Below are 24,447 nucleotides of genomic sequence, written 5' to 3'. Positions count from 1 at the left end.
ACATAGTGTAGATACCGAAGAGCAGGTATTAGAAGTCATTTTCTTAGAGCCTCGGGAATAATGTGTTGTTCTTTTTAACGAAAATTAGTACATTTTCAGAATTCACTATGCAGCGTATCCCTGATATTAAGTTTATCGTTATTTCTAAAAAAGAGTACCACACGTCCATTCAAAGAACGTTATTAAGTGTACTAAAACATAAATATCGCTTTTGATTAATCGGTGCTTATGATTTTCAATAAACAGTATCAATTTTTACTGAACAGCTTTGTTGCTGATACCTAATCTAAGCAACGAAAAAATAGACGAGACTCCACTTCTCTGGTGTATTGAGATCATAGGTATCTGCTGTGGTGTCAATCATGTGGGGGAGATAATGAAAACAGAGACTTATTCAAGAATAATATTGATGTTGCATATGATTTAAAACAGTTTCTTTAAAGTTGTGCTGAAACCATATATTCCGCCGTACATTCAAAGGAACGTCTTCCAACAACGTCGGAAGCTCTAGTCGTAGAAACTTAGCATATACCTCCCCATTAAGGTAATCAGGTAACACAAACGGCCCCACCGAAATAAACAGGAACGGAGTTTAGTGATAATTTTATCAGATGCATTAAAATTTGTACCACACTAGTACCAATGATTCCAGCCCATAGATTAATAGTAAATCGCTCCTGATATGCTCTCACCCTAGTGAGATGTGAATTTTCGTGTGCCCAGAAATGCCAATTGTGTGCATTAAACATTCCTTCTCGGGAAAATGAACATTCGTCGGTGAAAAGAATGCGCCGTGAAAAATCAGGATTTAGTTCATTTTGTCGCAGTAACCATTGAGCAAAATGTACTCGTTGCGGGTAGTCGGCTGGTCGCAGATGCTGCACCCTCATGTAATGGTAAGGATGCAGTCTTCTCTCTTGTAGGATACGATGAGTGGTCGATCTTGAGCATCCACTCATTTGCGCTACGCAGCGGACATTTCTCCTAGGATCCGCTTCCATGTTTTCTAACACTTGCTCTTCAGCACCTACACGTACATTCCGTGGAGCCCCAGCACGGCCTTTCCGACTAGGCTGAAAAGATCCATCTTCTCTTTAGTACACTTAATAACGTTCTTTGAATGGACATGTGGTACTCTTTTTTAGAAATAACGATAAACTTAATATCAGGGATATGATGCCTAGTGAATTCTGAAAATGTACTAATTTTCGTTAAAAAGAACAACACATTATTCACGAGGCTCTAAGAAAATGACTTCTAATACCTGCTGTTCGGTATCCACACTATGTAGAATAGTAATAAATGTATTATTTGCCTACGATGAAATGAAACAGCTTCTCTTATGACATGTACAGCCCAGTTAAACACAATTTAACTAGAATGGCCGCAGAAATAACTTCTGTCCCATGCTACTGGCCTTAAAGTAAACCTTGACGTCTCTGTGTACATTAATCAGTCATCTTTGGCGCAGAAGCGTCTCTTCAGGTCAGTGATGAACTTCGTGACAGTTTATGACAAACAATTGTCAAAATGATTAAATTTATAACCACACTTCTGTTTCCTTTTATTGACGGAGGGGGATTCGGAAAAAAATTCATTCAACTTTAGTATTACCCAATTTTTTGTTCTTGGCATAGGTAACTTTGAACATAGAAACGTTCGGATATAAAAGCAGCCTCTCTATTGGTCAACTTAATCGCCTTCCAGTTCTCACACGGTTAAAGCCTGGACAATTCTTTTTGCGAATTACGGCACAGTTCGGGACAGGGAACATGTCATTCACGGGAATGGCGCGAATTCTGGGACACCCTGTATATGTATGTATTACGGACTGGCGGCATGCATAATAATGTACAAAAATAAATATAATAATAATATTAAGAATAATAAAAATTAAAAAGGGATAGTTTATTTAATTCGTTACATTATTTATACGTATTATAATTATATGACGTGATAACATTTTTTTTAAATCTACACTTATCTTATTTTCTTGGCTGATAACTTGTAGTTCAATGCTTCCTCTTTTGTCGTAATTTGATAGAAAATTTCTGTAGATCTGTACAACACATATTTACGGGAAAAAGTAAAAGTACAGTTAGTTATTTTTGTTCATGTCATTATTATTCGCTGGAAATCTTTAGGATATTTAATCACTGTTGTTAAAATGTTAGCAAATTCACACTAAAGTATCATATTTGGATAAGTGACAAATATTTTTAAACTATACCATGACAATTAGAAATACTTTGTAAAAATACATCGGTATAGCAACATACTTATTTACGCAGTCTGATAGATGAAAAATAAATTTGGCCAAGTTTTCATGCATACAATTTTTTTAACAATTTTTGACCACTTTTCCAAAACGTTCACTTTTAGTAGCGAAACTAGAAGTATATTGACTTCAACCTTCATAGAATTTTGTCACAGATTTATAATTCTATTCTCTGGTTTTAAATAAGTAGTATGTTTTAATCGATGACGTAGTCAGAAATATTGACTAAAGTTTCAACGAATTGTATTAGCTTATTATCACAGGAAAAGGAAAAGAACCTTTGAAGCCTACCCAGTATACTTTTGTTTATAGACACTCACAGAGTAGAGTATAACTTGAGATTTGTATATTGTAAGGCAGACTCAGAGCGATGGCTTTATCCACAATTCAATGTGGTAACAATTTAGGTTAACATAGTGTCACTTACATGTCAAGTGGATGTTCAAATCCACATTGAATCTGGCACTTGTCGTTCCATTTTGGTTAAATGTAGTGGCTAAGCTTCAAAATTTTGACAAATTAAGTGTGTTGCGAATCCACTTTGTCACTACCTTTTGTCTACGACTTTACAAGTGATTGTTACCGTAGTTTTTAGTGTGGATTTTTTTATGTACATAACAAATCATGAAAAATATTAAGTTGCTTGTAGATAAATTACGAATTAATTATTTCCATTAAGTTTAAAAAATTAGAATATCATTTTGGTTTATCTTTCCGTTTTGTATTAACTGCAGCACAATATTACTTTTCTTTTTTTTCCATAATTACATAAAAGATGCTTATGAAAACATGTAATGAAATGCATGGGCAATCATACGTACGTTTATATGAAATTTGTAATGATTGATGACAATGACACTCACCATGTAGGAATCCCGTAGTAAGGAAGCAATGAAAAAGATGCAAATAGAGCAGATAAGAAATATTACTTACATTCTATGTATTAAACTAGGATGGTCACCTAACGCTTAAACTGGGTATCTGTATTAAACTGATTAATTAATTCATTTATTTACCGGATCATTTAAATATGGAACATAATATATTAATTTTCAATTGTGACTACCGCGAAAATTCAAAAAGATATATTATCAGGTATCAGTGCTGGATTAACATCCTTTAGGGCCCTTGGACATAAAACTTTCTCATATCCTGTCATCCGAATTTTATAAAATCAATAACAGTATATTAAAGCACAGTTAAATCATAAGACTAAAATAATAATCTATTTATGTATGCCTAAGATTAAAAATATGAATACACTATTAAATCATAGATAAAAAAGCAAGTCACAGTATAGGTTTCAAACAAGATTTACTTAGACGTCATCAAATTTTTGACAACGATGAACCGACAAATTAACAATATTCTTAAAGTACTCATTAATAATCCAATAGTTTCGAAAACAATGAGAGCAGATATTGCAGACAGACAGACGGAAACGGGAGACTTGAGAATTATAGAAGCTGCAAAACGTCGAGAAAAAACGAAATTAGACATTTCGTCAAGGTGTTAATAACTTATTTTACAACCGATTTTTTGAGACTGCGTAGCCAAGTAAAATGTTTCGAACTTTTGGGTCCCCGAGCTCCGGGGACTCTAGGGACATGTCTGCTGTAATCCAGCACCGGTAAGTATATTAGGTATTCCAGACTTTAATCCCCAGGCAATAATTTGCAAGTAGTTGAAATACCTGCATACGGTAAAAACTAGTAAGTCTAATTACAAATTGAATAGTGTACAAAAATAGGATCAAAAATACTCTAGCAGTTATCGTCTGTGCGGGTCTAGTTTTTAATAGTGATGCATGTAATTTTTTCAAGAAATTTTAGTTCCATGTCTGTGTGCTATTCAACTTGTCATTAAACTTAACTTTTATTGCATACTGAGTCCTCAACTACTAAACTAGTTACTACCAAAGAACAAAATCTGGCCATCCGGTATGTTGAAAATTAGCAATAATCAATTTAATACAAGTTAGTACCTACTTTGCGGCCGTAGCGTTTGTTTCCCTTTGATACTTATTTTTAATTTTACATTGTATGCTTATACATTTTGTCATCGGAATCAGTTAATGCTCATAGAAAAGTCGCCGAACTGTATGTAACCGTTACTACTTCCTACATCTATTCAAAGATCTTAGCTTGGAAGTCCGCTTACCGTCCAGCAGTTCCTCGACGGCAGTCCGTACTCCTTTATCGAACGCTCGAGCGTCGGCAGCCGTTTGAAATGTGAGTCCAAATTTTTTGTCCCCCGTTTTCCAGTGATGAAAAGTTGGCATAACTTTGTTGTATTCAAAGTCTTTTTTGATGGTGCAACTTAAAACAATCTACAACAAAAAACAAAAATTTTGGTTCTGCTCAATGAGTCAAAATATTACCGATTGATCGCTGATCCTTTTGCCGTAAATCAGATAATCATGTTTCTGTTTACTTGAAGGATCAGGCCCGGGGGCGGAAGATGGGGAAGGCCGGGGCCTTTTCCTGACCGATACGTTACTCAGACCCCCACCTCCCAGTGGAACCCAGCCCCCTGAGCTGTCATCCCTCGACATCACCTGTGCACGCACGCGCACCAAGTAATTGCCACTGTAAAAAAATGCATTATTAGTAATTATTACTCCATGCACAGAGATTTTTTGTAAGCTTAGTTGCTAATGTATACCCAATACTGCGAACGTTTCTGTTTTTAAGATGCAGGGAAGTGATTTTTTTATTTCTCGATCATTATGATATTTAAAATTTTCAGAAATACACAAATTTCAATTTACCCATAATTCCGAAATTACTTCAAATAATCATTCATCTCAACTTGATATATTAATAATAATTACTGTAGCAAATGTTCCACTCTCCCTTACTCTGTTCCAGTTCACATTTCTCTTTGATCGTGGTGTTGTGAGCTTTTCCCCGAAGCACAAACCTTATGCTTTGGATGACATATACCGATACTTTGGGTTCTACCATTAAGCTTCCAAAAAAAGAGATTCGAGATAAATGATCCATGCGAATAACTATGGTTATTAAAGCACCAATCGAAGTGAACCCAATCTTAGGCAATAAGTAGATCCAAATTTCATTCACAAGTAAATTAACATAAATACATACTTCATCACAAGAAGTTATGGTTATTACTTGGTTACATTCTTAGGTTTTCGACGTACAACATAAAAATAGCAGTAATCGTAAATACAAAAGTAGCTGACGTTATAAATGTGTACACTTAGAAATATAATAATATTAGTAATAACAATAACACAATTACCTACCTCCAAATTGCTAGTCAAAATATATATGCATATTTTTTGTATAATTCGTGACTTATTATGTAGGCTAATGTTTATCGTGACATCTAGTTGCATAGGTGAGGCTAAACCTCACTTGCTTCATCTGGCGAACGGCCTTTGGAAAGACTGCAGGATAACCTTCAATTGTGGTTTTATTAAATGTTTGCTTTAAGTTATAGGTTATAGACCCTCTGTCAGTAAATAATGCACTGCTACCACAATATTAACATTAGTACAAAAGTACGTACCTACTACTTTTATTATTACTACTAGACATGAAAAATTATTTTAATGAAATACTCTCGAACAGTCATTTTCATACAAGTTCAGGAAGAAGCGTTTTACAATTGAGTGTGAGGATGCTGAACGAGGGTTGTCGAGTTAAGCTAACAAATTCTGAAAGAATCTTCCAATTCTTGACACGAAAACTATATTTTCTAGTTGTGTCCGGTTTTTTAGGTTGAAAAGATTTTAGCCTTTATTAATTTGGAACGTGATAAAATTTAAAAATCGTAAATTTTTAAGCGGTGAGTTGATATTACAGTATCGAAATTACTTACGAAATAAATTAAGACTGTAAGACCTCTTTTTTGTTTCTTGACCGTTCATGAGATCATCCACTTATGAGTTATGACGTTAATTTTCTTTTTCTTTAATAAAATGCTATATTTTTTAGTTTTAGATCTTCAATAATTTTTGAAATACACATTTTATCTAATCAAAGAATACTGAACTTAAATAATAACAAAATTTATTTCTTTACTTCACATTTTTTCTCGTTTTTTATTGGTCTTTCAGTAAAGGGACTTTTGTCTGCTGAAAGACCATAATAATAACAATTGAAAATTGGTCGAATTTTCGTTTTACCATAAAGCAATCAATAACTTTTGACGTCCTTCTTTATACCCTATCTTTTTTTTGAAAACTGTGTAAACCATTTAATTATAGCGTAAAAATGTAATAATCCTAAGAACTTTTGAAAATGGGGGTACAAGTGTGGGTTCCTTGAAACGATTTTTAAAAGTAAAAATATAACATTCTATTAAAAAAATGCATATAACGTCAGAGCTCGAAAGGAGATAGGCAATTTAAAAAGAGCGTAATTTGAAATTGATCTATTTCAGTGTTTTGGACAAATACAATTAGTTTTGAAATTACATATAACTGGTGTCCCAGTTAAAACTCTGCGGCCTTAGATCTTGAGAATGAATAATTTTAAAAATCTGTAAACGCCATTGTTTTAAGCTTGAAGAGCACATTGCGAATATGACCCATATGTAGCGACGCATATTACTTTTGATAGACCGTTAAATTGCGATTACAACAATATACAACACTTTAATTCTCAGTTGATAAAAAAAAAATAAAATTTATGAACATAAAAAATTAAAAATGGGTGAAATAAAAGACCATTTTACGACAGTTCGAACATATGCTAAAATAACTGTTTTTGAAGCAGATCTTGTTGATTACAAAATAAACTGGGAATGCTTTATTATGTGCAACTTTGATTAACGATTTGCAATGCTGCGATGACTTTACAACGCTTGCAACGTTTCAGAGCATGCAATTTAACAGTTTCAAAGTTAAATTGCATACCATTTTGATTCTTTTTCCAAAAATCTGGATGTCTAGCGTAAAAAGTCAACAAGGTTTTATAAACTACAACTGCAGGAGTATCGTATTCTATAAAATATAAATAACATTTACTATTCATTATTGTAAGATTTGGAGTGACGTCATCCCATTGTTGGTGGGGATGATTAGACCAATTTTTGTGAGCGATTCCTAACATACATACAAAATTTGACGACAATCGGTTCAGTAGTTTAGATTATCTGTCTAATAAAAATTGACACAGACGACAGACAGGCGCGGATAGACGGAACGCGAGACCTACTTTTTCGTACCCTTGGAAAAATTAAAATTTATCTCAGATATCCCTATTTCGGTAAAGCAATTGCTTGTGTCATCCGTTAAATAAAAATATTGTGTCACACAACCAAGAATTTTCAAATTTGTTCTTTCATTGTCTCTCAAACTAGGGTGGTTTGTAAGAAGTAAGTAAATAATTCTTTTCATTCAAGCACTTTTCCTATTTTTTTTATTAATGTATCTAAGCAAGTTCTTCCACATACTCAATTTATTTGTAGAACTTTCCTTAATTAGACCTCAAAATTGATTTGTCTAGCGCAACTGTGTGGAAAATTTCAAATTAGTGCTTACGCCTACAAAGCTAATTTGTTCTTTACTATTTCTGCGTAACGTAAAAAATATATTTTTAAGAAAACAAAAAATAAGGCTTTGGACAAAATATCAGTTTAAAAAATTGTCCAAAGGTATTTAAGTTATTTACACAGAACTTCCCCCCTCGTTAAAGCGCAATCAAATTAATCTTTTTAGATAAATCATAAAATTTAATTTTACCAACTTTATTTATTTACAATAACTTCTGTAAGTTTAATAAGGATAGTGATGGATTATTATGTTATGTGTATGTTCCATGATGTTATTTTTAATAAAATTTTGTGACGGTGTCACCAACTTTTTGTAGGGACAAATATATCTATATGATAGTAGTGGTAATACTAATAGCAACAATATAAGGTACGCTGTTTTCAACTTAATGAACTTCTGCAATCATTCATTTTTTTATTACACCTGTATAAACAATTCTAAACAATTTTAATGCATCGACAAACCACCAATCATAATATTTTGCAAAATTTTGAGATGACGGCATCAAGTTTCTGGAAGGCATATATAGATAAATTTTTGGGTGTTGGTCACATGCGCGCGGCGGTCAATTTATCTCCTGCGGCTGGTCTAATTCCAAAAAGGTTATACGACACTTGTGCGTGCGTGTGCAATTATGTCTCTGAAAATATGAATTATTTCTCCTAGTACTTATTTATTTTTAAATAACCAAAACCTACGTAAACTATTAGAACAGGTAATAACTGTTTATGATGTTAATCCTTTTCCTAGTATGTACATCTTTCTGACCGCAGCGCGCAACTGACCCACATTCAAACTTTTGATTACTGATTTACTATGTTTACCATAACTTTAATCGTTAGCAAATAAAATGCTGTGGTATAGTTTCGATTTTTTCCCAATAATATGGATGTCTACGGTAAAAAAACCACAAGATTTAGTTAACGAATGCAAACAAGTTTAATATCGATATTCGTCTTTCAAATAAGATAATCAAATGCTCCAAATCAAAGCTTCATGAGCCAATTAGTATTTTGTAAGACATTAAAAAATGCTAAGTTTTCATCAAGTATTGTTTCATGTACGTTTAATAAATGTAATAAATTAGAAATATTGTTTTTTAAATTAATTCTTAAAATTATGATTAAAACTACAAAAAAATCAAACGATGGCACATTTACTTGCTGTTTTATTTTTTACAATGTTTAAAAAAGTCTGGAAAACGTCAGAAAAAATATTTCTTTCATTCAATGGAATTATTTTAACGCGTTGCTAAAAACATTAAAGTGTTCGACAGATTCGTACAAATTTACTTAACTATTGGCACCGATAATCTTATAATTATTGTTATTATAGTTTTAACTTTTGTTACCAAATTTATCGTTTATAGCGCAGTTAAGCCGCACGTCTTGGAAAACTACGTTACAAACAATCGTTTCTCAGGACTTGAACAGAATATACTAATCGGTGCAAACAGCTTTAGTGTTAACTTAGATCTAATAATATAATAATAAATAAACAAATTCAAAAACTACGTAAAGAAACACTTACAGGACGCCATGAATTTTAGTTTCTGGATCATGTAACTGCACATTACAGGACACCATGTATTACAACAGGGACGCTTTTCCACGATTTTCAGACACATTCAAAAATATAGTCAATGACGGTTCAACCAGCGCAGTATTGACGTCATAGCCATTTCATCCCCTCTCCAGCATTCTACTCCCCACCAAAATCTCCAACAGCACGTGCTTTCCAATATAGGTAACTGGGTGGAAAGTTCAACGGCCGTGCACGAAAGAAAATTTTTATTAATGAAAAATTCCAGCTTTAACTATGCCAATAATTTTCAGTTAGATCACATACAAGAAAGTAATTTAGAAATATGCGAAAAACAGCATATATGACAGTGAGAAAAAGTGCAAATGTTTTGATGTTATACTTATTTCATATATCTTCATTCTTAACCCTTGTAACTTATGCATGTATTATAAAACAAAAACGACAACTCAATTGAGAAATGTTTTGTAAATTACAATATGTTATTTACTCAACGTGAAGGCAACTTACTTCATCAAAAGCCATGCTTTCGTATAATGTTGCAATGTTACTAGTTTTTGCCATTTATTACACTAGGAAAAAAAAATGGAAATGCTGAAACGTCAAATCTCGGCGGCCATTACATTGAAATGAAACGTCAATATTATCTTATTTTTCGTAAACATAAAAAAATCAGGAGATTCAAATAAATTACCCAGTATTGAGTTTTCAAATTTTTCTTATTTCTTAAGAAAGTAGAGTTAGGAATTAGTAGTCCTTATTTCAATGTTATTCTTGTGTTTGATAATAACCAATATCACTAAGAATGATACCAATCAAAAGAACATATTATTTAATAAAAATAATTCCCCGCAATTCAAAATTTTTGGAACTGCTTTTCGACAATAAAATTCCACTAAAGACTGTATGTCGGAAAAATCTCAGTTATCTGTATCAATAATAATAGCACAAATCGATTCATTATCAGATCTCATGGAACAAAATACAAAGAGAGCATGGATTTTTGAAAATTTACCGTCAGATTACCGTCAATTTGAAAGTTTGATTTGAAAAATGCAGCGATCAAAGATCCGTGGCTGCTTTTGATCGTGTTTTTATTGGTCTGTCGGTATTATTTCGAAACATCAAGGGTTCCGTGGAATAAGTGCTGTTCTGAAATAATAATAAGTTCAATGCATGCATACAATATATTCTCATAAGTCATAATAATGAATACAAGAGTCCTATTCGTGATGACTATACAATGAATAAACAAAAACAAAACAATTACATTTATTGTGGCTCGGGTGACACACGAAAGCAAATTATTAACCATTTAGGTTCTTAAGAAGGCAAAGAAACATGGAAGTGATCATACAGCGTCGTCAATGAAATAATCGCTTATCAATTACTTAAATTAATACTAACAGCTAATAACTAAGCAAAATTCACTTTACATGCTGATTTTTTAATGAATTGTATAGCTATTGACATGTAATCGATGTGATGTAATCAACACCCAAAATCTAAAAATTCGCCGAACTGTTCACTTCAAACACAATGCATACTGAATAGATATTTCTAGATATTAACCACTACATATTCTGAGTAGTTCATATTTACCTTTAGGATGCAGTTACTCTGTGTTTATTATTTCCTTACTTATTTTGGCTTCTTATTATTGTTGGAAAAGTAGAATAAAAATATCGAGTTATTTTGGTACACTGCTGACTTGTGAACCGATTAATCGGGAGATTTAAAATGGTATTGAAATGATCTATTCACGATACAATATTTTTAAAAGTCTATTACTTATACTATTATATTGTAATTACAAGTACCGAATGAGGGGCTAAATTATGCTGTCCCCCTAACCCTAACGTACACATTTACATATGTGGCCCTGCTTGGATGTATTATATGGATGATTCTAAATAAAATGAGTACTGGATTATTTTTGACAAAATTTTCAAATTACTAAACTGTCTAAACTATTTTTTTTTTTGTGTTTCGTAAAGTGCGACAATAATTTGTACCATTCCGGATATTGTGTACTTAAATTTGCAGTACATCAAAAATTGCACATCTTCCAAAATCAAAATAAATGCATGAAAAAGCTAATCTGACTAGTTAAAGTTCTAATAAAAGGCACCGCTTTACAGTTACTTTTTATTATACGATATTGTTACCATGCGTGGATGTTACTTAATTTTTGTGCATCTTATTGATAAAAATTATTCATTCTAATCACATAAATATAAAATAATAGTTACAATTCTCTTAGCGAATGTGAAACGTTGTTGCTGAAAGTTTTAAAATCAGTGAAGATTAAATACAGTGGGAACATTACTTTAAAGTAATGCGAAAAACTAGATCAAAAATTACTAGTGGTAGTGTCATGACCATTTGTAGAAACCCAACATTTACTATAAATCTCTGGTAACTAATAACAAAAAATCCAGTAAACACGAAGGTTCAGCACAATTTTTCAGCATTAAAAATAAATATTTTACATTCCAAGAAGCCATATTAAACAGAAACGTTAAATGTGACATTAAACAAACTTGACCTTTCGCTATTTTTCACTAAACCATAATTACATCCAGAAATTAAAAATTAAGAAATGTAAAATTTGATTCTAGGATATTTATTTACGAGCTTCGTTCATCATATTGTACATAAATAGTTGATCATCTAACTGTGGGTAAATAAGGAAGCAAAGAAGAAAGTTAAATCCATTTGGACATTATTTAACGTTTAAGAGTGATGATCAGATCATTCATCTATAATGGGGTCATAGTCTTATTTTGCGATAAAATTTGTGTTTCCACAAACCGAGCCAACATTTGCACAACTACAATTTTCCGTAAGTAACACCTACAATTCGACTGTTCTTTTTATATACAGGGTGAGTCAATAAGCGCACACTTCTCGATATCACGTTAATTATTAGGGATTAAAAAAGCAGAGGTCAAAGTAGTTCGATCTTTTTTTTTGTTTTTGTGGCACAACGTACAACTTGGTTTTATTGAATAGAACTGCCTGTAAAATTATCTATAAATACACTTTTTTTAATCTTTACACTGATAAAAAAATCGTAAGAAGATCAAAAAACAACTAGGCAATGTTGCTTCGCATTTTCTAAAATAAAATATGTCCTAAAGTCTGAAAAGCCAATAAGTAGTGGGGAAAGGTTTTAGGCTGCAGTTCAAAAACGTACAACTTTAACCTTAACTTTTTCCCTCTAATAATTTATACTATATCGAAGACTACACGCTTAGTAACTCACCTTAAATATGTACTTCTAGATTAAACAGTAAATTGTAATATATGTACTTTCCTGGTATGATGTTATATCGAAATGAGACGTTCGATGATAATTCTAGAGGTTTGGGAACTGACTTTAGTTATAGAACAGGTTAAAATTTGACATCATTTTTAATTAAAACATCCTTTAAAATAGGTCTTCACCTACATTTAAGATTTTTTTTTAATTTGCAATTGCACTTGCTGACGTACGCATTATGGCCAACTAGAGTAGAAATTTAAAAAATCACACGCCACTTCAAAAACACCAGGGTGTTTTTTTTTCACTGAGGTTGTTTTGAGATGACGCCATCAACTTCTCATGGAAATAAATATATTCATATTAATACACACAATGTAAGTTTTTTAGTGCAACTTCAACACAGAAAGTTTCAAAAAGTGTAAAACAAACAATTAATTTTTTGGGGAGCCCAATAAATTTTCCACCAATAGAAGCTCCGAAAACGTGAAATTAAGGCATTCGGCAATACAATTACATATTACAATGTTGCTCTATATATCGGTGAGCATGACAACACTTTTAATCAACTTTTTTCTCTGTCGAATACTTAAGTTGTAAAGTCTCCCTATGAATTAAATCAAGGTTCTCAACATCATACGTGCCATTGACGTAAAATGGATTCCCACTCGTTCATTATTGAATTAACCAGCTCAATGGCACAAGGGGAGTTTATTTCGAACTCACCTTTTTGACAATTTATTTGATGAACTTCAAAGATGACATTTGTGACAGGCCAATTGATTTGACGCCATCAGCGCAGCAATATCTACGTCATAAAAGGGTAACGTAATAATCATATCAGCCGCCCTAATCGTGGATTTAAGCAGCAGGCGATTTAATCACCAGGGACAAATTTAAACGTTCGTCATTTATCAATAAAAAAACTGCATAAATTAAATTTCATGCATTAAATGTAAATTACATTCCACACAATGTAGGCACATAAATCGTCAAATATAGGGGAAAGAATGACGTCAGAGTGGAAATGCGAATGGTAGGCGGTCCCTCATCATGTGCATTCGAGAAGTGGTGGTAATATTTAAATCCAATGACATGAACTTCTCTGACGTCACTGTTGGATTCAGGCTAAACTGGGGCTGCTGTGTTTGACCCAGAAGAAGGTATGAATGGCCTAACGGGAGGGCGACAACCCTTCGTAAATGGGTCATCACCCTCCCGGTAAAGCTATATTTAGCTCGGAAAGTAGGACGAATATCAGTCTTGTAATCCAAAATTCAATACAGACAAGATGTATTAATGAATAACGACATCGTAATAAAACCCATTACAAGCCTTAATTGAAACTAATATCGTCGTAAAACTTATTATACGGAATTTGGCTTAGTTGAATGGGCACGAAACTATTAATTCCCTTATCGAAGAAGCGACGACGGATGAATTCGGCGTGTAGGTAACGAGTTTTTTCGTCGCAAACAATTTACATGTGCTTGTGGACAGTTTGTTTAGATTGGATTATTTTATTTCTTACCTAAAATAAATTAGCGAGACTGTAGCAAAGTGAAACATCAATAGGCGCCCTTGCAAGTTGGGAAGTAGGCCACGTGTGAAAGCAAAGTGGGGCGAATGACGTCAGAGATGACTAGGAGAAGGCTTCCTCAGATCCAGGATTGGTCGAGCGAGAGGCGTTTAAAGTCGGGGAAGTAAACTGCAAAATAGATGACAGCGTGTTCGTTTGGTGGTGGGGGTTGTAAACAGAGAGAATCAACTAAGCATTGAAATCCATGTGACCTATTTTGAGCATGAATGGCTATTGCAAAGGGTATCAACCCCCGGGAAAACGCTGGAATTAGGTCGGACTTTCCTTCCTAAATGGCCTAAGCCACAACACCGTTAGGTTATTTTTGGAAAGCGAGGGGAAACGTGGGTGACTGATATGCCTACAATTTGTTCTTCCTGGTTTATTTCAGCTGAGAGACAAACTACGCCCCATTTCGTCCTAAAACGAACAAGGTAGTGCTTTAAGAAATTAACACACCACTGCACATATTTTTTTAAATAAAATTTAAACCGCTTAATATTTTCAACCCGTTTGTTAGACGATATACGGCAACACATAATTCAATTCCATCGCTTATTTTTCTTTTTTTTTGCTTGTTTGCTTTTGTTAATCAGGGTAAAAAATCTATACAGTTCGATAAAGGCGTCTAAAATTTGTTTTAAAAAATCCAAAAGTAAAATTATCTGACGCACGTCTACTTCATCAGTTCATCACCATGCAATCTAGAAAGTCACTGATATTCTGAATACTTGATTTATGTTGAATGGAGTTGATAGATTCCAGAAATTAAAACTCATTTTGGTGTTACGCCCCAAAACATAACTACACATTTCTTTATTTTTGATGACAAGTAGAACTATTATTTTGCGAGAAGAATGAAAAATTTACATTTGTCAATCACCACTGGTCAGTTTTTTAGTTTGAACCACAAACTTTACAATGTTTAGTAAAAGATGGTATGCTGCTTATTTTAACTTTGAATATTGTGGCGGCACAATAACCCGTCGGTAAACGAAGAAAGATAAGTCGCCTCGTGGTCTAGTGGTCTGGATGCTTGCCCGGATAGCGAGAGGCGTGGGTTTAATTCCCACCGAGGTAACAACATTTTTCTTCGCTTACCTACAAATATAAATCCTGGGTTCCAGTCCTATAAAAAATGGAACATGAATCGCTTTTGTAGAAATAACGTAAACTTTTTGAACAACTAGATATTACCTAACTTTCGCGAGAAAAAAAAGAGTGTAACAAAATGAAATATAATAATGTCATTGGATTTGTTTTATTACATTTCGAATTTCCTTCCAAGGGTAATATTCGTGAGAAGCATGGAGAACCTTTCTATCAAGATATTCTAACCAAGTTTGAATGTTGCAGATTGTTGTTGGTTCCGTTTAAGAGATGCTACTATATCACACTTCTAAACAAAAACAGGTCGTTCTAAAACGAGAACATATTAAAAAAAAAACTTATCGTGTCGTTTAAATTTTGACAAAATGTGTCAAATGATTGTCCCCAGACGATAAAGAATAATAATCTCTTCCCAGGGATTTTTTTATATTGTCGTATAGATTATGAGACGAATTTTTTTCATTCTTGCCAATATACAATTTAAAGTCTGCGTGAAATACTATTCGTGAACCATGAACAATGAGAATGACTGAAGAAGCTACAGTCTTTTTACGTTAAGTATGAAATGACGTCACATCTAGTAATTAATGATTACCAACAAAAAAATAAATCCCCTGCGTATGTAAGATCGTACGATTTAGCATATTTATTACTGGAGAGCGTTGGCTACAAAAGGCGCTGTTTTCTAGTTATTTTTGGTGGTTTCCGTCATTTTGAAATACGAAAATTGTCAATATCGTTTCGTGAATCAAATCCACGAAATAACAATTGGTTACATTTCTTAAATTTTAATTATTGTATCTGTTTCTCTTAGGATAAGCCACAACCTATTTATGCACCAGATAGACTAGCTGAACAATATGGGCGTAAGGTGCTTAGAACTCCGCGCTATCATAGTATTTTCAACGCCAGACTATATATGGGGAATAACTAAAAGATATTATCGAGTTCACGTTGGGAAAGATGGCAGTACTGCTGAAAAATCCTTTGAAATGTGGAAGGAATCGTTAGCTTAAATCACACCTGAAGCATGGGCAAAAACAATAGATAAATTTGTAGAAATTCAGCGCTGGTGGGAGAGCAAATTTTGTTTGACCAAGAAGACATATCGCTTATTATAATTATTTTAAACGAAAACAGCGATGATGATTTTATAGCTACTGTGATGCTGATGGTAGTGATTAGTTTACATTATGTTCCTGTTTTTCTTTTTTGTAGTTCTTGAAGCAATCTTAATTTTTCGATGATTTAAAAATACAAAACGTCTGCTGTTTTAGTTTTATATAAAAATTAAACAAATAATTTAATTTCATTTATTAAAAATTGACATTAATCATAAAGGAATATATTTTAAATTTAATAAAAAAATAGGTTAGGTTCCCTGTACAGTTTAGCAATGCCACATTCCTTTGTTACATGACGTCATTGTATGCTTAGGGTAAAAACACTATACATATAATTTTCTTTCAACATATGGTCCTATCTCAAAATTTGGTAATCAAGTGTGGAATTTTTAAAAATAAAAGTGCAATTGTTAAAACCGAGAAGACTCTCGTATTTGTTATCATTCCTTTTATTGTAAGGAATTTAAATATGTGAAAAATAAATACAAAATTATTATTGTTCTTCTCTCAACATTTTCCTTTTTACAACTGAGTTTGTAATGTGATGATCTTTGCGTTTTATATTTAATGTATGAACGCCGCTGAATCTGTGCGAATTTGAAGGCTAATCACTTCGAGAGATTCGAGTGCACCATCCCATGCACATCGGTCCGGTCTCTCGTAATAATGCAATTTTTACTTCATCAAAGTCATTCTATTTTTTCAAATCTTGCAGAAAACCGGTTTTTAAATTTTCAATAACCGGCTTTTTGTAGATTATAGTCTAAAATTATTTCTAAAATAAGAGATATTTCGCGCTAATCTGTTTTTGAGATCTTTTTTTTTTTAATTTAGGTTTAAAATTCTTAATTGACGGAAGGAAAATACCTGCTACCAATTACTCCTGTTTTTCAAAAATAGTTTCACAATATTAACTATTTAGAAGGTTTAAAACACGGTTTGTAAAAGTTTTTGAAAAAAGAAATATAACATTAATGCAACAAAAAATACATTGTTAGAATCAACACTGCATCTGTATTATTGTTACAAACGAAAACAAAATTTCAAATATATTCTGAAAAATAACAATACACCAGAGAAAAGAAAAATGTAATTTAAAAAAATACGAAGACTGAATTTGTTTGCAGTGGACGCAAAAGGAACAAAGACTGATACATTTTGCAGGATTCATATACAGTTGTAAAGCCTTTTCCTATGTACTGTACACTATAAAGACCTTCATAAATTTTCTTCAGAGCACTTAGAGAAGAACTAGGAACTTATGCTATGGTTGATGAATAGATATTTCAGACAATTGAATCAACATATTTATATTTCGACGCCGAAGTCATTATGTTCACTAGAATATACTGGAAAAAAGATCAAAATTCATCACACAGTTATTCACTAAAAACACCTCGGCCGAAAAAATTCAAAACGCAACCAACAATACAATTACATTAATCGTATGATATTGACTATCATATTTTTTTGAGTAAAACATTTTTGATATTTTGGAAATAAATGTCAATTTTACGTTAAAGTAAAAATAAACAAATTCAAGACAAGAGCTTGTCAGGGTACCTTCTATACGGTATGATTCCTATACAAACGTGAAGGGGTAGCTTTTTTCTGTTCTCGTAATACAGATATCAAAATGATATTAGTCTTTTCGTCGTTTGAATACATTTTGCACCAATTCTGCCAAAATATCAATCATCATTTTAACATCGTAGTTCTGACATTACGTCAATGTTGTTACAACAAACAGATAACTATGTTTTATTTTTTAAATTGGTCCCAGGATATTTACACAGAACTTCCCTCATCCCTGTTATACCCAGTTTTTCTGAAAAATTATAAAATTTCATTTTTTGCAAATTCATTTTTTATGACAACCCCTGTAAGACAAAAAAAGTAATGTGTGCAGTGTTAAAAGGTAAATAAGCATAAACACATATATTTTGATTACAAATTTATATATATATTTTGGAAGGAGGATAAACGGATACAATTTTTAAAGTTAAATTGTACAATGTTTAATTTTTTTCCAAAAATCTGGATGTCTACGATAAAAAATCACAAACTGTAGTGCAGGAGTATGTTATTTTATAAAATTTAAAAAATATATACTATGCAAAAATTTTGAGATCACGTCATCAAATTCTTAGTGGGGATGACTAGACAAATTTGAATTAGCGTTTCACTATCATGATATTCGTAAAATGCATACAAAATTGGACAATTGGTCCAGTGGTTGCAGCGATTATGTTTAATAAAAATCGACATAGATAGACGACGGATTGATTTGTTTTCATAGTGTAGAGGTCACAAAACATCGAGAAAACATGAAAATATCCATTCACGCTGGATGAACCCTATTAGAATACTTATTTAGCTTACTCTTGGGAAGTAAAAGTGGCATGAAATATCAAAAGTGGTTTGAAATTGTATTTTCTGTTGCGGTCTTGAATTTTATTCGTGTAAATAACTCTGTATGCGATCTGCACAGCTTTTCCAATAAGATTTCCAAACATTTAAATGTTAATTAAAGATGCTCGATAACCACATATTAAAATGCTTAATTCTCAACCAAACAACTTACGTGTGCAAGATTTGTGTCAGAACATGTAACTGAAGTTGGAATTCGAATCACGAACTAACTTACCAGAACTCAATTAAGCTTGTTTAAAATATGCTAGGCAGACCATTTAAAAAGCTTCATCATTGATCAGCAGGTTTTAGGAAATTGGGGAAAGAATTAGTACATGAAAAAGACAATAGTGACAAAAAGCTACATTCTAAGTATGAATTGACGATATCAAAGTGTTTTAGGTAGTAGTGGTCTAAATACGTGTTGTTTGATTGATTGACATGAAATCAGACGTCCGACAGGTCAAGTCATTTTGGACAAAAAACAAATTGCTTATTATACAAATTCAGTCTACTATCCATTATGTCAGTTAGTCAAACTAAATCAGATATATTTGATATTGACAAAAAAAAGTAATATAAATTCAATTATAGCATTCTTCTTTTTACCAGGAATGAGGTGGACTTCATACAACATTTCTGAGTAAATTCCAACACTTTTTTTTTTTAGAAATAATCAAGTAGTGGAAGTATGAGTTGAATAGTTATTTGCGTCAGTTTAGATACAGACATATTTAAATGCAATTTGATAAAAATTTCACGCAAAAATATTTATAGGATGTTTATAAATATTTTTTTAAACATATATTATTTCTGTAAATATATAACATAATGCATTTCCTAAGCAGGTAGTAGTCTAAAATAAAAGAACATTTGTGCACGTCAGTTTTTATATTTTACTCCGTACTCTTCCGTATTGCAATATTCTCATATTTACTATGTTGTTTTTACTATTTGCTCTTGTTTGATAAAACATAAGAGATTATTAAAATGTTAGTTCAGGGATTAAGATCTCTACTCTCTGAAATTTGGAAATATACATTGTCAAAAACAGTGGAGACAATGTTGAAAAAAAGAGCACAATACCTCACTGCAACAATAAACACTATAAAAAATAAAAAACAACACAGAAATTGGGACTTAACATTATTTTACTCTTTTAATTCGTATTACAAGTACAATTGTTGGTACAAACAATCGAGCCAGTTCTCATGTTGAGCGCTACTTTTCCTTTCATAAAGAGAAATATGATTCATGCATTCTCCCACGTGTTGGTAAATTGTTAAATTATGTACGTTTGTACAGTGTGTGCGAAAGTAAACAAAGCTGACCAATTTTCCTGGAATAATGGACACATGTATCACGTAACAATCGAGACTAAATTTTCGATTCCAGCAACCTGCGAGTATTTAAATATGCTTAATGATTCAAGCTTCTCACTCGCAATAGTGGAGTTTATTCTAGTGCAAAGTTGTTTTTAAATATCTCATAACCACATCTTATCATCAGAATCAGTTTTGAAATATGTAATAACTGTATATCTTGATTATGATGTAGAATTAATACAACACAAACTATCTTATTTTATTATCGTAATGATTCGGTCATTGTTAGACTTGCATACTTACAGCTTTGTTGTATAATGCACAAAGTAGTGAAATTCTCTTTTAGGTATAAAATCACCACGTTAATGATAAAAGAGGGAACTTCATTACCGAGGTGCACATTTAGATTTTACTTTTGCTTACTCTATATACTGGAAGCAAAATTTTAATACAATACAATCAAATTCCCTTATGCGAAATCGTTCAAAATTGAAAAATATATGTATCTCAATTTTGTGACAGAAATATTATATTTTTCTTCTTCAAAATTCAATGGTGAAGATTGCTAGTAACTTTGAAGAACATACATACGTGTTAGACGTATCATAAAATCATCTTTATGTCATCCTTCCATACATTTCATGAACATAAACAGGTCAAACTCACCCGCCAAACCGAAAAAAAATTGTGCCGTGGATGTATTCAGAATTTACTTCAATGCACAATCGACATACATACTTAGTATATCCTATAATTACCATAGAGGCGTACATGGTTTATTTATTTATCTCTACTCATAATGAAAATTGTTGCAACATGTCTATGCGTACTAACAAAAATCCTCCCTTATATCAAAGACTAAACTATTTTTATAAATAGTAGGGATACGGTGTATTGTTACTTTGACGATTTGACATTGTTTGAATGGAATGAATCAATAGCAGAATTGCTTTTGTTCCTCACTAATTATCTTTAAAGCGCCACCAATTAAATCGTTTGATAGAGAACACGTATTCATTTCGAGGATATTTTTATTTCTTAAATTGTTAAATAAAACTGAATCAAACAAAATCGAAAGACCAATAATTCACTGCACATGTTCATTTTTGAATACTTGACACTAGCAAAAGTAACAGTAGACTATTAAATCGTGAAATATTTAAGAGCAGGTGAAATTTGCATTTGCTGATTTGATGTAATTGGCTTTTTGTTATGATAAAATAGTAACATAGGGGTGTACAATGCAACATTAAGAACGGTTTACAATGTTCCCATCATGTCAAAAAAATTAAATGACCCTTTCATAAAATAGTCGATACACATGGAGTTATTCACATCGAACTTCCTTCGCTTCTACAGCAATCCGTCATAGGTGGAGTGAATAATTTTATACATTTTAAAATATGTATTATTAAAAAAATGATAAATACTAATAACTTCATTAAATGTGTTTGGTGTGATATGTATAACGTAGAATAAGTTTAGAGACATAAGGTGAGCATTTTCTGAGACAATCCATAAAATAAATGTTTATATATTTTTTTGAAGCAATTTGTCATAACCAATTCTAAAAAATCAATCACTAAAGCAGAACAATATAGCATCCCAGGACACATTTTTCAATATATTTTTACATATCTGTTTTTTTGAAATTATGTTCTCAACTCTCCAGAGATGAACAAATCGCTGGGGAAATAAAAATACAATATAAATAAACTTTACATACAATTTTAGAATTTCAACAGGTTTTAACGAAACTGCTGACCCATAGAAATATCAGGTAGGTACCTCACATGCCAATTTTTTGAGTTTTGATTAAATGCAAGTGTGTTATTTTAAATTAGGTGATTAGATGAAGTCTTAAATAAGAATTTTACAACTAAAAATAAACATTTAATCCATAATATTTACAGCTCAACCTTGTATCTAAATCACTGACTATTTACTTACTATACTATTTACTTTTATGTAACATATGCTAATACTAGTACGATATAATCGGATTATATTCAAAAACTGTTAAACAATGTGATCACAACCGATCAATATATAGTAAGTAAAATAAGACTTTGAAGAAACTATGAAGATATACATATATAACAACTTTCGCTTCTGACGCCCAAATGTTATTGTTATTTATTAGGTCCTGGTTAAAACTAACTTATTTATTACATTAATTATAAATGAAAAACGTTCTACCTTATGAATGTTTATCTTAAAAACATATTATTTTGTAATTAAAATGGTTAGTAAAAAAATGGGACGTAAGCATGGTAACTAAATTTAGCTTGCCACTACACATTGATCATTTTATTAATATAGGAAATAATGCATTTACAAAAAAAGTATCGCTCGACATATATTTGAATTTTATTGCTCTTAGAGGAACAGCTAAAAGTAATATTATTACAACAGGGTAATTTTGTTTACCCTGATACTTTAAGTATACTAACATTAGATTCCTGATGATAACGACGTTAACCAATTTCCGCCAAAAACTGATGACTTCATCTCTAAATTTTGTAAATAAACTGATTTGGAGGATATACCGTGACATATTTCTATACATGTTACTTAATTATTCAGCTTTATTCTAAATTTTACACAGAGGAGTCGTCCTAGAAAAAAAGTTTCTACAATGAAACTTTACAACTTAACTCACAACTACTTAACGACTGATTTAAAATTTTGTTTAACATAACAATACTGATTTAGGATTTACAAATATAACTTAAAATTTATTTCTGTTTCCTCCACAAGTTCATGACATCATCTCGAAAAAAAAATTACTCAGAAGTACGCCTTGGGATATGGTACTGTTCATGCTTTAGTAATAATTTTACTTTTTAGAAGTGTTTACAAAGGACTTCTTAAAAATTAATGTATATTCATATACTGCATCGATGGTCTCAGAAACAGCTCATTCTGTTTCCTTGAAATTACGGGAACACGGAAACATGATTAATTTTGCATTGTACCTGTTAGAACTGATATATCCATCCCCCTCAAAAAGTCGATGACGTGATCTGAAAAAAAATTATTAAATAAATTTGTATTAATCAAGATGCCCTGGTGTGCAGTGCTGCTGATGATTTAGTAACATGCTTTTATTTTTACAACTGCTTACACAGGAAGTCCCAAAAGTTAATGTATGAACTATTTTATTTTATCAGTTATCTCTGAAACGACTGATCTAGTTCCCCTGAAACTTTGAGAAGATAGTTATTAATATTAGTGTATGACATTAATCCCCAGCAGAAAATTGAAGCGGTGACTAAAGTTCTATGTAAATAATTTTAATTTTTTTTTGTCTTGGAAAGACCTTAATTGTCATTTAACAATAAATACCGACACACCTATTTTACTTTTAAGCAGTGTACGACTTTAAATATTAACTTAAAACCGTATAGAGATCCATTAAATAATTAAAAGTAAATAAACAAAGATAAGATAAAGTAGCACTTACTATATCCATTCTGTGGTATTTCATTCATTAAATTGAAAACGAATTATGTAGGTGTGAATGAGTGGTTGACTCCTACCCATACTTAATAACCGCAATAATGTTTTTATTTGCATTTGTATTAACTTTCACAGTAACCTGGTCACAGATACAGTCAATTTGACGACAACATTTGAAATTAATAACAACCACAAACATTATCAAGAAACTCACAGGAAACACATTTTAATTCCACCCATTTAAAATAAGTTCTCAGCTAAACAGGAAATGGTAGGTACTGGACATAAAATGACGGTGGGCCTCTATTTCTTACGAGACAACCTTTCATTCATTAGTTTTTGTAAAAGGTGTGTGGGTGTGAAAACTATTACAAAAATAAATTGCCAAGTGAACGTACCCGATACAACGTATCCCAAGTAAACATTCATGAACAGTGTAAGTATGAATGGAACCATTGATTACTTTACAATGAATGATCATGTATAAGTTATGACATCAACAGATAAGGCAGTGAGAAATTTAAAAACCTGATCGAAAAATAAACCAACTGCTAGTCTCAGTTAATGAACAATTAACTCTTATTCCTTATAAATATGATCAGTAAGAAAATGATGGCCGACTTAACATCCCCATAGCCCATCCCCATAATTGAGGGTTAAATATTGTACTCACTCCTCAAATGACTCGGTCATGATTTGTCGTGTGAAATATCCTAACGTTGAAAGTCCATGTTTTGTTTGACAACCACATTTTTGCACAACATCAAATCCAACTAAACAACACGGGGACAATCCATTGAACTAAATTAACGTTTGTCAGTTAGTC

The 24,447-nt window shown here is 32.0% G+C and overlaps 1 protein-coding gene across 5 annotated transcripts in view; it reads right to left on the bottom strand.

Annotated features, from left to right (window-relative positions):
* Positions 1-24,447, bottom strand: part of Spred (Sprouty-related protein with EVH-1 domain) — a 35,574-nt gene extending 11,127 nt beyond the window's left edge. For 2 of the 5 annotated variants that reach the window (XM_064075254.1, XM_064075255.1), the window contains exons 1-4: positions 24,020-24,117; positions 23,138-23,185; positions 4,659-4,866; positions 4,439-4,607 (exon numbers count right to left, since the gene is read on the bottom strand). In XM_064075254.1, coding sequence (XP_063931324.1) covers positions 4,439-4,607; positions 4,659-4,866; positions 23,138-23,185; positions 24,020-24,102 — 508 coding nt within the window. In that variant the 5' untranslated portion in view covers positions 24,103-24,117. Of the gene's footprint in view, positions 1-4,438; positions 4,608-4,658; positions 4,867-9,332; positions 9,591-23,137; positions 23,186-24,019; positions 24,118-24,294 lie in introns of those variants that run through there. The other 3 variants (XM_064075256.1, XM_064075258.1, XM_064075257.1) reach the window with 3 other exon arrangements.

Source organism: Zophobas morio, unplaced genomic scaffold (assembly GCF_036711695.1).
Source record: "Zophobas morio isolate AGI-343-1 ecotype UQ-CSIRO unplaced genomic scaffold, CSIRO_AGI_Zmor_V1 ptg000058l, whole genome shotgun sequence".
Classification (NCBI taxonomy): domain Eukaryota; kingdom Metazoa; phylum Arthropoda; class Insecta; order Coleoptera; family Tenebrionidae; genus Zophobas; species Zophobas morio.
Note: the sequence above shows the minus strand (reverse complement) of the source record. Positions and strands in the feature narration are given on the sequence as shown.